The sequence below is a fragment of the Heteronotia binoei genome, chromosome 1, assembly GCF_032191835.1.
Source record: "Heteronotia binoei isolate CCM8104 ecotype False Entrance Well chromosome 1, APGP_CSIRO_Hbin_v1, whole genome shotgun sequence".
Taxonomy (NCBI): Eukaryota; Metazoa; Chordata; class Lepidosauria; order Squamata; family Gekkonidae; genus Heteronotia; species Heteronotia binoei.
In genome coordinates this window covers 20,511,388-20,528,232 of record NC_083223.1, presented here as the reverse complement: position 1 = coordinate 20,528,232, position 16,845 = coordinate 20,511,388, and the positions used below count along the sequence as shown (strand labels likewise).

The following is a 16,845-nucleotide window of genomic DNA, read 5'->3' as shown; positions in this document are numbered from 1 at the left end:
GGTCTGAGCTGGTGTAACTTTCATTATAAATGAGCTATTTATTAGGCCAGGGTTTCTTTTTTCTAGGCTATTGTAACCTCTGCATTTCATAAGAGTAACTCAAACAGATTAACTAGATCCAGATTAACTAGATCTAGGGGTGGAATTCTAGCAGGAGCTCCTTTGCATATTAGGCCAAACTCCCCAGATGTAGCCAATCCTCCTGGAGCTTAAGGTAGGCCCTGTACCAACAGCCCTGTAAGCTCTTGGAGGATTGGCTACATCAGGGGGTGTAGCCTAATATGCAAAGGAGCTCCTGATACAAAAAAAGTCCTGAGCCACATAGAACGGCAGATGTTTGACATGAACATCAGATGTTTGAGGGAAGGAAGGAAGAAAGGAAAATAAATGGGGGAGGAGAGGTGGAAAGACAGCAACTTTAACTTTAAATTCAGTCTCCAAGCCACCAGTTGGCTTGGCTTGGAGAAGTGATTTAAAGAGAGAAACGCCTTCTCCAAGCTGGCTGATGGGGTGGTGGGGGCTTCAAGAGTCACACAACATGTGTGAAAGAGCCACACGTGGCTCCTGAGTTGCAGTTTGACCACCCCTGCTCTAGCAGATGACCTCTGCCAAAAGGGTAGTGCATCCCTGCTGGCTCTTCTGGTCCTCCCATTGGCTTTTAATGCTGTCAGTCATGGGATACTTCTGGGCAGCCTGGCTGGGTGCACAGTCTTGCAATGGCTCTGCTCTTTCTTAGTAGGTAAGTCTCAGAAGACAGACCTGGGGGGCTTTAGCACCATCTTGTGGGCAATAGCTTAATGAGGTGCTGCAAGGTCCCTATGCAATTTAAAATCTACATAAGGGTATCTGGAATTTTGGAGTAGGGTGTCATCAATGTGTCGATGACATGATCTCTTCCCTTACTTTCTATTTAACTCATCTGATGAAAACCAAGACTGAGACTTTGGACTGAATGGTTTGATGCAGATGAATGAAATGAAGCCCAATTCATTCAACACAGTGCTGTGAATCAGGGTGTCACGCCCCTGCCGCCCCCCCTGAGGTCTCCTCGCGGCCAGCACACCTGGTGTGGCTCTTGGTACTCAGCTGCGGAGGTCTCAGAAATGGGAAGGGGCTGGGCTCCTCCTATCCCTGGCAGTGCGCTGGGCTCCTCATCTTCTCTCTCTGCGTGTAGGCAGCCCTTTACCTCGCAACCATTGATTCCTCCCCGACCTTGCTGCTTGACTGCCTTTTATTCCCCCCTCCGGCTCCACCCTCACTCTCCCTTCCCTCCCTGGACTGGCCCTGCCCCTCCTTATAAGCCCCAACGCCGAGCCGCGGCGTCTTAGGGCGTTTCCCTTTTCCCGGTTCTGGGCTGGCTTCCTGGGGGGCTGCAACATAGGGTGCAGCGGCGCCAACCGCCACGGCTTGCGGGGGGGCCTCCTCGGCTTGCTGCTGCCCAGGGCCTGACTCTCCGTGGCGTTGGGCAGGTCTCTGTCACATCGGGTGGCTGCAGGACCTGGCGTGGCCGCCGCCTGGCTCTGGGAGCTGCTTCCGGGTGTTGAGGTGAGTGGGGGAGCACTGGGTGGTCCCGGCGTCCAGCGGGGTAGGGCCCTTGCTGGCAGGGCTTGGCTGGGTGGGCGGCCACGGGGGAGATGCCCCCCCCCCTCGGCCGAGTCCCACAGCGGGACACAGGGTAAAACTGATTAGCAGCTCTAATAGCCCAGACTAACTCCTTCTTGTAAGCGCTTAGATGCTAACCAGGGGCAGTAATTACATGCGAGACCACCAAGGAAGACTGGCGCTGTTGTGCAGAGGAAGGCAATGCAAACTACCCCATATAATCTCTTACTTCGGCAACCACATGAGGTAGAACTTCATGGGATCCCCATCACTCAATCTGCAACCTGAGCTACATCTTTATACAAATTGTTTGCAATGAGACTGTATATATTTACAGTATCACATTTACAATTCGGGGCGTTGCTACTGCTGCTGAAGACGCTGACTTTGGAGATGGCCAGGAGTGCTCTTCAACAGGTACAGCACTTTTTGGAAAAAGCAGATGACTGGATCAACATACGGAGGAGAGGTCCATCAGTGGCTGCTAGCCACAAGGTACAGATGGATATTTGGGGCAGTGATGCTCTGTATTCTTGGTACTTGGGGGAGGGGGGCAACAGCGGGAGGGCTTCTAGTGTCCTGGCCCAACTGATGGTTTTTTTGCCACTGTGTGACAGAGTGTTGGATTGGGTGGGCCATTGGCCTGATCCAACATGGCTTCTCTTGTGTTCTTATTTGGCCCCCACAACACATGCCTCAGTTAACAATCAGGCTGGACTCCTTGTGAGGCAGCCGTTGAAGACTATCTGGAAACTTCAGTTGGTGCAAAAACTAGTGGTGAGAGGGTCCTAACTGGGAATTACTGTGATGAACACACACGGCCAAAGTAGGTTACATTAACTTCCCTGGTTTTTTCATTTGAACCACATGTATTTAACTTTTATCTATGACCTCAGCCTTATATATAAATTTCAAACATTATTTTAAGTTTTTAAATTATTATTATGCCAATAAAGGTACCATCTGTCAACTTCCCTGGCTTTCAGTTTTGTTTTGGGGCCCAATCAAACTTGGTGTTGACCTTTGAACATATAAACATATGAAGCTGCCTTATACTGAATCAGATCCTTGGTCCATCAAAGTCAGTATTGTCCACTCAGACTGGCAGCGGCTCTCCAGGGTCTCAAGCTGAGGTTTTTCACGCTTATTTGCCTAGACCCTTTTTAGTTGGAGATGCCGGGGATTGAACCTGGGACCTTCTGCTTCCCAAGCAGATGCTCTACCACTGAGCCACTGTCCCTCCCCTTTAAATGACCTTTAAAAGGCTTATGGCCAAGGCATCTGTAGGACTATCTTGATCCCATTAGAACTTGCTCGAGGCTTCAGAATTGCTGCTGTTGCCCAGCTTCAGGGCCCAAAGTAAGGCCAGTGGACACACTAGACAGGGTCTTTGGGTCTCTTGCTCCCAGGCCAAGGTTCCCCTCCTTCCTGGCTTTTCAGCAACCAGGGCTTTTTTTTGTATCAGGAACTCCTTTACATATTAGGCCACGCCCCCTGATGTAGCCAATCCTCCTGGAGCTTACAGGGCTCTTAGTACAGGACCTACTGTAAGCTCCAGGAGGACTGGCTACATCAGGGGTGTGTGGCCTAATATGCAAAGGAGTTCCTGATACAAAAAAAGGCCTGTCAGCAACTATTAGCTCTGGAGGGTTTCTATTATGGGACACGTTGCTTTTGCACTGAATATTTTTATTGTTGCTGCTGATTCATGTTTATACAATTTTTTAAACTGCTATTGATGGAGACTGCAAGGTTGTGTGTGGATGAGGTTTTAAGTGCATTTCTAGTTGGGTTTTAAAAACTGATATCCTGCTATTGCAAATTGTTCAGTCGACTGACATGGGTGTTTTGAAGCAGAATTTTTTAAGGTGAAGCCAAAAGGTGAGATAGTATTGACCTCAATGAATAGTACTTACAGGTAGTCCTGGGTCTCCAACAGGACCAAACACACCTGGGGAACCAGGGAGACCTTGAGGACCCTGGAAGGGCAAGAAAAGGATGCGTTTAGTAATGGCTGCTTAGAGGATGATTCTCACATCCACATCATCTGGCGCTAGTATGCGAAGATACTTACTGGAAAGCCCATGAGTCCTGGATCTCCAGGGTCACCCTACAGAAAGATAAATGGAAAGCAATAAATACTGTATTATTGTTTTGGATTTTTAATAAAATAAAAAATCTATGCTACCTCTCCAGAGAACCTGCTTGAGGTGGTTTACAAAACCTTGACCTCCATGTTACCACAGCTGCACGTGAAAAACTGGATCACAGCTTCATGATTTAAAAGTCCCTTTTTTCTTCTATGATTGGTTGATATAAACAACAGTTCATAACAACTGTGCAAGGTCAGATACCAGCAAGATTGCTACAGAAAAAAATAACCCTGAAGCAGATATCGAAATGGTGTCTTAATTAGCTGGCAGAACATCAATTGCTATATTTTAATTGCTATAATTTACTGGGATATGTTTGCTATCAGGACATTCAGAAATTGTTATGCTTTCTGGGGACTGTTTGCAGTTTATTTGCTATTAGGACATTCAGAAAGGGTTACCCTTCATTGGAATTGTTTGCACTGCAAATAGGGATAGTTTGTGCTGAGTGTAATAACAATTTGTTTTTATGCAGTTAAGAAAATTGGGATTTCTCTTTTCTTTTCGTGTGGCCTCTGGCACTCAATACCTTTTGTGGTTTCTTACAGAGGTATCTTCTCTTTTTTGGTTTAAAAAACAAAACATAAAACACAACGAACATGGTTAACAATCAGAAGGGGAAAGGAAAGGTCCCCTGTGCAAGCACCAGTCGTTTCCGACTCTGGGGCAATGTCGCATCATGACATTTTCATGGCAGTCTTTTTTTAATGGGGTGATTTGCCATTGGCTTCCCCAGTCCTCTACACTTTCCCCCCAACAAGCTGGGCACTCATTTTACTGACCTCGGAAGGATGGAAGGCTGAGCCACCCTTGAGCCAGCTACCTGAACCCAGCTTCTGACGGAATCTAAGTCAGGTCGTGAGCAGAGAGTTCAGACCGCAGTACTGCAGATTTACCTCTCTGCGCCACGGGGCTTCTTTAACAATCAGAAACTTGGCACTAAAAAAGCCAGTTGGAGCATCAAAACAGCACCCAAAGTGTTGAACCACTCCAAGTAAGTCTCCCAAAACAGTGTCAAGAAAAGTGATTTTAAAAGGTTAGTCCTTTAATTTAAAAGCCTGTATGTGGTTCTAGCCCAACCAACTGGTTTTATTTAAGTAAGATTTTTAAAAAAAAAAAAATACATGGACCATATTTGTTTAGATGTGCTCTAATATCTTATAAAGCTATGTGACGATTTGAGGATTGTAAAGAAAGAACAAAAAAAAGAGAAAACATTAGCTATAAGTATGGGAAAACTCCAACATAAAAGTATAAAACAAAAATCAACCTCTAATATATATTAATAACACTTATTCCAACACTTTTCTAGACACTGTTTTGTGAGACTTAAAAAAGACTTTAAAACTATGATTTTAGTGTAGGATGTCAGCTTGGAGACAGGGCTAAACCAAGACTAAAGGTCTAGTGTGAAATTGGTTTCAGAACACTACTGGAGCAGCTGAAGATCTACAAACATTTGCAAGTAGCTAGAGGAGCCCCATGGCGCAGAGTGGTAAAGCTGCAATACTGCAGTCCAAGGTCTGCTCACGACTTGAGCTCGATCCTGGCAGAAGCTGGGTTGAGGTAGCCGGCTCAAGGTTGACTCAGCCTTCCATCCTCCTGAGGTCAGTAAAATGAGTCCCCAGCTTGCTGGGGGGAAAGTGTAGATGACCGGGGAATGCAATGGCAAACCACCCCGTAAAAAGTCTGCCGTTAAAACATTGTGAAAGCAACATCACCCCAGAGTCAGAAACGACTGGTGCTTGCACAGGGGTTACCTTTACCTTTAGAGGATACATACTGCCTCTCCATTTGAGACACAGAACAACATGGCACAAAAGCGTATCACTGCATAAGTGCTGCTTCAACTTACCCTGAACTCTGCAGCTAAGTCAGGAGTCAGAACAAATGGTTCCCCTTTCTGACCTTTGGGTCCAGGGTTTCCCTGAAATGTAGAAGACAGAAACCTCAATGTTTATGAGAGAATCAGCAACACATGTGTTTCACAGAGCTCTTCGAATAAGTTCTTGTGTATACACACGCAGCACTATCCCTCTTCACCTTGAGGACTCGACAGAGACAGTCTACTTTTCAGCTAGCTGATCTATGAGATGGGTCAAGTGTAACAACAGTGATAAACAGCAGGCATCCCAAACTGATGGAGGTGAATTATTACAATGGCTGCAATCACACACACTAAATAATGCACTTTCAATCCACTTTCAGTGCACTTTCCAAATGGATTTTGCCAGTCCACACAGTAAAATCCAGTTGGAAAGTGCATTATTTCCCGGTGGAGGTTCGGGCCCTCCAGGATTTGTTACCATTCCGGAGGGCCTGTAAGATGGAGCTGTTCCATCGGGCCTATGGCTGAGGCAGACGGGCGTCCTGTCATTTAAACTCCACCCCCCCCCCCCCCCGGCACTGATTGCACTGCACTGATTCCTTGAAACCCAATATAGCCGGGATTTGAACACCTAGGTTGGGATAAGTAAGCCTAATCAATCTGTTAATATCATCTTTGCTGCCCCACCTAATGTGAGCTGTGGCTTAATTGTCTTAATTTTAAACTGTTTTAATTGTTTTAAATTTTAATGGTTTGATTGTTTTATTGTGTTGGAAGCCGCCCTGAGCCTACTATGGGAAAGGGCGGCCTATAAATCGACGGAAATAAATAAATAAATAATTTAGTGTGTGTGATCACAGCCAATAACAAATGCATGTGGATTTAATTCATATTAATAGACACACTCTGTATAGACCAAGGTTGGCCAAGCTTTTAACTGGAGATGCCGGGGATTGAACCTGGGACCTTCCTCTTGCTAAGCAGATGCTCTGCCACTGAGCCAAGCCCCTCCCTGTGTATATGCAGTCAGTGAGTAAGAACAACATTCAGCAACTCAGTGCACCACAGGAGGTGGTGGTGGCAGCTATAAGCATAGACAGCTTCAAGAGGGAGCATATGGAACAGAGGTCCATCAGTGGCTATTAGCCACAAGGTATAGATGGAACTCTGTCTGGAGCAGTGATGCTCTGTATTCTTGGTGCTGGGAGGGGGGGCAACAGCAGGAGGGCTTCTAGTGTCCTGGCCCCACTGGTGGACCTCCTGATGGCACCTGCTTTTTTTGGCCACTGTGTGTTGGACTGGACGGGCCACTGGCCTGATCGAACATGGCTTCTCTTATCTTCATGGGGGTGTACTGCTAATAATCACAACAGCACACAATTCATTCTTCCCTGGGCCTACTCTTGAGGCTCAGGATTTTAATTGCTCATACCACAGAAATGCTTGCTTTTCTGCGATATGAGGATCTGAGAATCTGATCCTGGTTCAACAGGACGGAGCTGAGTATTTTGTAAATGTTTGGTAGGGTTGCCAGGTCCAATTCAAGAAATAACTGGGGACTTTGGGGGCGGAGCCAGGAGACTTTGGGGGAGGAGCCAGGACCAAGGTTGTGACAAGCATAATTAAACTCCAAAGGGAGTTCTGGCCATCACATTTAAAGGAACCGCACATCTTTTAAATGCCTTACCTCCACTGGAAATAATGAAGGATAGGGCACCTTCTTTTGGGGCTCATAGAATTGGAGCCCCTGGTCCAATCCTTTTGAAACTTGGAGGGGACTTTGGGGAGAGGCTCTGAATGCTATGCTGCAAATTTGGTGCCTCTACATAACGCCCCCCCCCCCCTGAGCCCCAGATACCCACAGATCAATTCTCCATTATACCCTACGGGAATCAGTCTCCATATGAACATATGATGCTGCCTTATACTGACTTCTGATTGGTCCATCAAAGTCAGTATTATTGCCTACTCAGACTGGCAGTGGCTCTCCAGGGTCTCAAGCTGAGGTTTTTCACGCCTATTCGCCTGGACCCTTTTTAGTTGGAGATGCCGGGGATCGAACCTGGGACCTTCTGCTTATCAAGCAGATGCTCTACCACTGAGCCACCATCCCTCCTCTAATTAGGGGAAAATGGAGTGCCCAGCAGACATTTCCCTCCCCTCCCACGCTTTCTGATGACCCTGAAGCAGGGAGAAGGCCTCCAAACTGGGGGATCTCCTGCCCCCACCTGGGGATTGGCAACCCTTATGCTTGGACAGCATTCATTATGGTTGTGTGGAATGTATCTAGTCGCTGCGAGCCACTTACAAAGAAACCAGGCAAGCCCGCGGTCCCCGAGCTTCCCTGCTGCCCAGGATCTCCCCTGGTCCCGTTGCAGCCATCGTGGCCAGGTTTCCCCCGAGATCCTCCTTGACCCGGATGCCCCTGCAGAGACAGAACAAACAAACAGGATGTTCATCGGACCATCTGTTTCTGTTTCCTTCTTCCCAGCTTCCAGGCAGCTCCCGAATTCTCACCAGTTCCCTGGGAAAATGCAGTACAAAAGCAGTATCTCTGTAAACCAAGATGCCTTTGTGAAAAGCGCCAGCACCAAGGGAATCATAGACTCGCTAGCAATGGACTGGGAAGAGTGGTGGAGAAGGAGGAGGAGAATTCCAGCTACAATCTATTCCTTTTCTTTTATTCAAAGAACTAAGGCGACCCGTTGAAATGGGACTCCAAACAAGGAAGGAAAAGTTACTCATGGGGCACTGAACATGCCCTTCCTTAAACCAGGTCACCTTGCCCGGGGATGCACTGGTAGCACACTACGGGGATTTATAGCCCCAGCAGGCGCTGCACAGATGCGCTGACACGCTGTGCACAACAGCTGTGGAGGATCTAACATAAACTGCATGCTGCAAAATGTGCAGACCACACCGCCGAGACCTTCTGACTTGTCTGGAATTGGGCCTTATTTCTGGCATGTCAGCGTTGATTTATACACCCCTTGCAAAATGACAGAGTGCAGGAGTCGTAAAATTAACGGTTGTCCATGGAGACAGAGAATACCTTAGAATAATATTTTTTTTAAGTGCGTGACCCCCCTGAAAGAAGCACTTATCCTATGGGGAGAAGACAGGCCTGCCTCCAGAGGCCCACGGGGTGGTCAAGCCAAATGGTGATGTTTCATGAACTTTCCCGCTTCTAGTCTGTCTACTAGTATATGTATTGAGAATATGAGCCAATCTAAATAAGTTTAAGCGTGAACCTACAACATTCATATAATAATGACTATTTAAACTCTATTTTGAAAGTATGGAAATATGTTATGGCCTTTCTATTGTGAATGATACATTGAAATGCAGAATGTACTTCTTTTCTGTTTATCTATATACTGTTTCTTTTTATACCCACTTTCCCTTTTCCCCTTTTGTATCTACTGGAAACTTAATAAAACTTTGAAACCTGAGCTTTCCCCTGCTTTGTGGCTCACCCACTCCCCCATAAGACATGAAAATCCTTATGAGGAAGTACCGTTTTGCATTCCCTACTGTCTTGGCAAGCTCCAAAGAGAGACAGCTTTGAAGTTCATAGCAGGATTTGGATGCATGGTGGAGGAATGAACACAGAGATGGACAGGGCTTTCTTTGTAGCAGGAACTCCTTTGCATATTAGGCCATACATCCCTGATGTAGCCAATCCTCCAAGATTTCAGGTTTTCACGGCTGGTAACATCATTAGGGTTTGTAGAATCTTTCGGGATCAAGTGCCGTGTTCTACTGGAGAAAGTTTTCCTTCCAGACGTTTCGTTCTCAGCTGCGGAGAACATCCTCAGTGGCGTTGCAGCCGGAGCAGGCGCAACGCCACTGAGGATGTTCTCCGCAGCTGAGAACGAAACGTCTGGAAGGAAAACTTTCTCCAGTAGAACACGGCACTTGATCCCGAAAGATTCTACAAACCCTAATCCTCCAAGAGCTTACAGTAGGCCCTGTACTAAGAGCCCTGTAAGCTCCGGGAGGACTGGCTACATCGGGGTGTGTGGCCTAATATGCAAAGGCGTTCCTGTTACAAAAAAAAAGATGGAAATACCAGGCAAACACTTCCCACTTGGTTTCAGTTTGAGCTGGGAAACCCCAGCAACACTGTTATGTGTGGAATACAGCAAAATATGATGGGAGGGGCCCAGCCATGATTGGGCACACACATGGTACACTTTGCTATGTCATGGCACTGCCATACACCACTGATGTGCTGCTGTGCTGTCCAAGTGTGCCCACATCTCCTGTTGCCTGGGCTGTTTCTGGCACCCATGATGCATATGCGCAACTTATGCCCTTCTAAGTAACTGGAGGGAGAGAAAAGTTGGCCCTCTTACAGGGCCGATGCCAGAGTTCCTGGCACCCTAGTCCATGCCCTCGCCCCCACCCTGGGCAGACCCAGGAGGGCAAGGGTGGGGCAGAGCACACAGGCCACTGCTTGCCCCGCCACTCTGGGCTTTGAAGCCAAGACCGGTGGGGTGGGGCGTGCTCTCCTCCAAATCTGCCTTCCCTTGCAGGGGAAGACAGGCTTGGAGGAGTGCACATGCTGATGCCCCACCCAGCCTCTTTTGCCTTCAAGGTGAGAGTGGCTGGGCGGGGCATGCTGCTTTTCCTTTGAGCTCGCCTTTCCTTGAACATGCCAACGTACTGCCCGGCCGCTCTTGCCTTCCTAGGTATGTGCAGACCCAGGAAGCTGAGAGTAGCGTGGCAGGGAGATGGGGCATCCAGTGGTACCCCAGAAGGCCAGGTGACACCCTAGGTGGCCACCTACCTGGCCTACTCCCACGCACTGACCCTGCTCTCTTATTGAGTTTAGTTTTCTGTATCTCTCAGTAGCTTTCCTGATTTACTGGAATGTTAAGAAGGGTAAAAAATGGGCAAGGTAAATGCTATTCTTGGACTGTTATCTTTTCAAAGCCACACAGCCATAGATAGCCATGCTATATCCAGGGCACTCTATTTGTCTACTGGCACTCACCTTGAAAGAGTGGAAACCTCCCACACTCAACTCCAGTCTTTTTCAGTTACGCCAGCAGGTGTCATGGAAGTTCTTTCTCTATATTTGTATCTATGCCTCCTGAAAGTGAACTTTTAGATAAAAGCTTACCAAAGAGGACCACACGGGCAGAGAAACGTTGCTGCCCAACCTGTTCACGACACGTAAGGTTTAACGGGGGCTCAAAGAGATGGATCTAGTGTCATTTGTAAAATGCAGGGCTTTTTTTGTAGAAGGAAATCCTTTGCATACTAGGCCACACACCCCTGTTATTATAGGGCCTATTGTAAGGTCTTGGCTACATCGGGGTGTGTGGCCTATCATGCAAAGGAGTTCCTGCTACAAAAAAAGCCCTTGCAAAATGCAAATTGCAGGCTGGTGCAGCCTCAGACCCCTGCAGGGACTTTAAGCCTTCAGCTTCCATTGCCTAGTTTTAAACAGTACAACCAAGAGGAGGTCAAAGGGGTTAAACTCTCTCCCTTCCTTGCATGGCCCCAAGGCCAGCTGATGCTTCAAAAGGCCAGGGCTTTTTTTGAACAGGAACGCACAGGAACACAGTTCCAGCTGGCTTGGTGTCCGGGGTGTGTGTCCTAATACGCAAACAAGTTCCTGCTGGGCTTTTTCTACAAAAAAAGCCCTGTAAGAAACTATGGTGATGTCAGGGAGTGTGGTCTATTATGCAAATAAGTTCCTGTTGGGCTTTTCCTACAAAAAAAGCCCTGAACAAGGCTATACTTTGTATTTTATTGATGGAATAATACAAAAGTGATCTTTGTGTCATCAGTCTGAGGCTTCAGTGAAGCAAGGAATGAAACTGGGGTTGCCGGTCTTGTGTTCAGGTCCTCCCTATGCATCTATCCCCCAGAAGGATCTATACATACAACAGAAGAAATTTTTTGCGGGAAAGCACGAGAAAACTGCACTTAGCTTGTCAATGTGATTACTGCATGTGTACCTATTTTACTGCTTGTACTTGAAAGTGGTGACTGGTCACAGCATCTAAGCATCAGAGCTGGCCCTTCCGTTAGGCCAGGGGTGGCCAACGGTAGCTGTCCAGATATTTTTTTGCCTACAACTCCCATCAGCCCCAGCCATTGGCCATGCTGGCTGGGGCTGATAGGAGCTGTTGGAAAAAAACATCTGGAGAGCTAGCGTTGGCCACCCCTGCGTTAGGCAATCCTTGGCGGCTGCATAGGACATGGCCCTGGGGCGGTTCTCAGTAGGACCCTCCCACCCAGCCTCAACTCCTTGGCGAGGGAAATAGGTGAGTCTGGCTCCTCCACTGTAAAGCGAGTGCACTGCCTGGCTGCCATCGCTCAGCTTCCTGGAACAGTGCTTCCGGAAGCTTCTGGAAACACAGGGGAGGCTGAGCGATGGCAGCTGGGTGGCGCGTGCGCTCTGAAGTGCAGGAGCTGCGCCACCACTGTGGTGCTCACACTCACTGGGGGCAAGGGTGGAAGAAGGAAGAGTACGGGCCGTGGGGCAGTGGAGTGGGGCCTCGTCTTGGGCCACTAATGCCCTGAAGCCAGCCCTGCTAAGCATATATGCATCATGTGAAGACAGTATTTGTGTGTGATTGTTGCACATGATACTTCGTGCAGTTTTCATGATATTCCCATGTTTTCTGTGTCAGAAATATGTTAATTGGAAGTATACAATGTTGTATTACTGTATGACCTTATATAGTCAAATAACCATCCATGTGCTGAAAATTCCACTAAAGTTGAGGCAATTTGTGTAACTGACTATGGAGCCAGAAAGATAGGTTAAGGGTTTCTGGTATTGGCTCTGTGAAGCAGCATACAGAGAAAAGCGTAGGCGGGAGAGACAGGAATCTGAAAATAGACATTTGGAACATATTCGGATTTCTGCCTGTGGGTGGTAGACAAAGGCCTGGGGTCAAAGGGCACTGCAAGAAGGGGCTACATCTGGGAAATCTGCTTGGGGATTTCTGTGAAACAGTCTAGAAATTAAAAAAAAAATGTTCCTTGATTATTACTTCATACCTCAATATAGGAACATAAAAATTAGACCAGGCATTGCTGAATGAAGCAATAATGTTTCCCATGAATTGCTCATGGTGACTGTGCAATTTAGTGATTGAGAAAGGTTCGTACACCTTCATCACTCGTTCAGAGACTCCCTCCACAAGTGTACAGTTTTACTGTCTATGGGATCCAAGACCCCTCTCATTCCCTACAGAAGTTGGTGTGACCAAACCCAACAGGCACAAAGAGATTTACAGTGACACCCTGAACACGGTCGCACTCTTCTAACTCCACTGAAGTCAGTGGGCTTTGAAGGGTATAACTTTGCTTTTGTCTCCATAAATTTGGGCTTCCCAGTTACCAGAATGAAGTGAACAGCAACTTACAGGAATGCCGTCTGCGCCGGGAAATCCAGTGATCCCTCTTTGTCCCTGGGATTAAAAAAATAATAATACTGAAGAAAATAATCATTCTTTCAGTTTGTTTTACACAATGAGGTTGGTCTTTGGGGTGTTGTCTTCTCATTTCATTAACTAAAATATACCCCACATTTCCTTATAGTTCATGGTGACTGACTCTAATAGCTAAAACATTTCCAGAATAACAAATCCCAGATCTCTTCCTCCTCCCTTAAGAGATGCTTGCCATTCAAACCCCCTCAAAAAAGCCCTGGCAAACAGGCAGAATGTGTAGCACCCCCTGAAAGATTTTCAAGGAGGGCTCCCCCTCACCTCTTCAGGGAACCCACTCCACAGTCATGAAGGAAAAGGCCCAGCTCTGGTCAATGCCAGACAGGCCATTGTAAGTGGTGGGACAATCAACAGATGGCTGCCCAAAGACCATAGTTGGTGCATAGGGATATAAGGAAAGAACCAGTCCCTCAGACATTACCACTTCTCCTGTTGGTCCAGATATTCCTGGTCGGCCTCTTTCTCCTTTGTCACCCTTGTGCCCTGGCAGTCCCGGGATGCCTTCTACTCCGTGGGGCCCGGGGAGCCCCTGCTGCCCAATTGGTCCCGGTTGGCCCTGAGAATCACAACAGAGCAACCCTTCAGTCATGCATGAAGCACACAATGAAGAAATCTGCCTCTTTCCTTGTGAAAAAGAAAAAGTTATTTTGAATTCAGCAATCCCGTTTCTTTGATTAATAATGAGCAGCAACATCAAAGGATATGCATTCATTTAATATATAATTTAAAAAAAAACTCTTCCATGTTAATTTCTTATATGTGACAAAAGCAAACAAAATGGCAATATTTGATAATATTCAGATCTTTGTTATTCTGGTTGCCTTGCTTGGAGTTTACAGAGGTCAAAGGAAGGGGACAAGAGTGATGTAACTGACAGGGAAGCTTTCCAATGAGCACAAGCAAATGTATTGCCATTGAACAGAACTGAGCTAAGAGGGCTTTCTGTGCACAGTGCCTCCTTTCACATTACCATTCTAAACCAAGTGCTATTTGTTCTTGGCCCAATTTCGAGTAAAGCGATACAGAGATGGAGATTTAATACAATGAATGCCATTCCATCAATGAGCGATCTCTGAAGTGCTCTGGCCATTTCAAACAATGCGACCACCCCCACCGCCCAGCTGCCCTTTTTTATTGGGGATGGTGGATCAGCAGCTTGGAGATAATCTTTTTGAATCTATGTAAGGAAGCAACAGACCAAGGGAGATTTTTTGCCTATACAAGCAAATGTTATTTGCAAGCAAGTTCTGCTCGCTGCTTTCTTACTGTACTGCTGACTGATCTATCCATGACAGAGCAAAGGCCAAACTAAACATGGCATTAGAGAGTGATTTCTGGAACTCTCTATGAGACCATCTGGATTGGTCCAGGTGTTAGGGAAGGGGAACTTAACATTTCCTCACATCATTTCCTAATCTCTCTCTCTCTGAGTTGATATCCATGATCAGATCTCTTCATTAATGTGTATCCATGTGTATGGATGTTAACTTTTATATATATGTGAGCAAGTTAATATTTCCTCACACTAGTTTCTAATTTCCAGAGTTCCTAATCTAACTGAGCTCCAAAATGTAACATTAAAAAGCAGCAAGTACAGCTTTTAGCATGAAGAAATTATGAACTGTTCCCAGAGACAAGCATTGAAAGTGTAATTATCTGGCTGAGTGAATAGTAACCCTTCACTGTCTTTTTATGTCGAACTCCACTGAAGCCTGCAGTAAAAAGCCTGACACATACTCGTGAGGTAAAATTTCTAACAGGGACCTGATTTGCAGTAGCAGGGGGTCTTCTGGAGCAGTAACACAGCCTTTCTTAACCATTAATAGAAACATCATAGTGATTGTGTGTGGCCTGCCCCCCATTATTCCCAAGGAGACCGACTGTCACCAATTGTACCATCCGTCTGGGTACAGAGATAACACACAGCCAAACTGGCAGCTATTGAAAGAGACTAGCCTACTGTCTTCTTTATTTATATCATTAGATCCCATTCCTACTTTGGATTTGTCTAGTTTTTAAATCTTTGGAAATGGCCAGTAGATGGCAGTAATTGTTCACAATGTGGCACACAGAGGTGGAAACCACAGAGAGGGGATTCCTTGCAGTTCTAATTCTGGGACTGTGTTAGTAGGTAAGTAGGTCACGAGAGGAAAGCAGACAGTAGGCTAGTCTCTTTCAATAGCTGCCAGTCATCTAGGCAAGGACATTTCCCCTCCATGGCCAGGACCAGCACAGTTCCACAGTTGCCCTCCTGAAAAGCACGCAGGTCTTGTTTCTCTCACCAACCTAGGGTTGTCAGCTCCAGGTTGGGAAATACCTGGGCATTTGTGGGTGAACCTGAGGAGGAAGGGTTTGGGGAGGGACTTCCCCCAGGTGAACTGATCTTTGCTGCCTGGGGATCAGTTGTAATCCCAGGAGATCTCCAGCTACCACTACAAGGAGCTAACTGAGGAGCTCTGCTGAGAAAAATAAGTCTCCTGCTTCCTGCACAGAGCGAAAGACCAGCTTGCACTTATAATTCACATTTCCCCTCTCTCAGTAAAAAACAATAATATCCGTGATACAAAATTTGTAAAGAAAATTAAACACAGGACAGTTATGGCATCATATTAAAACATCAGGAGGTTCTGTGACCTTTTATTTCATTTTTCTAACATACAGCCATGCTTCTCCTCAGGATCTCTGAATCTTGGGAGTGCGGATTTTCCCCTTGAGTTTGTCATCTCTGTGGATACCGGTGGGAAATGGGACCCACCCCAGAAATAGGAATTGTATTAGAAAGGGGGTAGAGCACAGATTCAGTTGGGAAACCCACCCAGGGTCAGTTCCCTACCCAAGTACTTGCTTTCGGAAACACAATATTTATTTTTAACTTGTTAAAGAAATTTATTAGCCTCATTTCTACCTCGCAGAACTCAAGGGTGCTTATGGTGTACATAAAACAGATTCTAAAAGCACATAAAAGACGATGATTCAAAATCCCAACTAGGTCTGCCAATAAATAAGACTAAAATTAATCGACCGCAGTCCTAAATAAACTATCTTCAACTGCCTCCTGAAGGCTGAAAGTGAGGGGGGCAGGCGCATGTCCCTGAGGTGGCTGCTCCATAATCATGGACAGCTGGCAAAATGGCTGACCTACTACTGGGGATTGGCTGATGTGGGTGGCTCTTCTCTGAATAAATATTGAAGTGCAATTGACTCAATACAAGGTCCACTGACACAACAATAATTATCTTCACACAAATGTGTACATACGTGCCAGAGTCTCTTTCCAGAATAATCAATTGTGACACGCTTCTGGTAAAAGTAGGTCTGTTTCAAAGGCGATTCTTTGTCTGACAAATAATTTTTCTGGAACCACAGCTCAATTCATTATAATTTAAGTCAATTTCATAAGGCAACAATTCTCTTTAGCGTCCAGGTTTGCCATGGTCTGCGGATGATTAAATAACCTGGAACTAGTGCTCTATATGTTGCAAACACCGTGTTTCTGAATTACTCAAAAAAGCACCGACGGTTCTCTTAACTGGGGATTGGCAACCCTAAGTCCATCACTGATTGCAGATACCCGCTTAGGGAAGCCACCCGTCTCATCTGGATCAAATGAAGATGGCTCGATACTATTTGCACCCCTGTTCTCAGCTGGTGGTTTCATGCAAACACTAAAAAAGCACAGGAGGTCATAACTGCCAAGGAAAGAAAACACCATTTCTCATAGTTTAGTCTAATGGGCATTTGATTTACTGCTCAATTAAACTGTGCTGCTCAGACATTTGACATTTAC

The 16,845-nt window shown here is 46.3% G+C and overlaps 1 protein-coding gene and 1 non-coding gene across 2 annotated transcripts in view; both read right to left on the bottom strand.

The window, feature by feature from the left end:
* Nucleotides 1-16,845, bottom strand: part of COL4A2 (collagen type IV alpha 2 chain) — a 226,109-nt gene that overhangs the window by 94,392 nt on the left and 114,872 nt on the right. Inside the window, exons 4-9 of the mRNA XM_060231861.1 lie at nucleotides 13,480-13,614; nucleotides 12,975-13,019; nucleotides 7,892-8,008; nucleotides 5,611-5,682; nucleotides 3,677-3,712; nucleotides 3,519-3,581 (exon numbers count right to left, since the gene is read on the bottom strand). Coding sequence (XP_060087844.1) covers nucleotides 3,519-3,581; nucleotides 3,677-3,712; nucleotides 5,611-5,682; nucleotides 7,892-8,008; nucleotides 12,975-13,019; nucleotides 13,480-13,614 — 468 coding nt within the window. The remainder of the gene's footprint in view (nucleotides 1-3,518; nucleotides 3,582-3,676; nucleotides 3,713-5,610; nucleotides 5,683-7,891; nucleotides 8,009-12,974; nucleotides 13,020-13,479; nucleotides 13,615-16,845) is intronic.
* Nucleotides 7,625-7,699, bottom strand: TRNAI-GAU (transfer RNA isoleucine (anticodon GAU)). Its single transcript has one exon. It is a non-coding gene; the product is annotated as a tRNA-Ile (tRNA).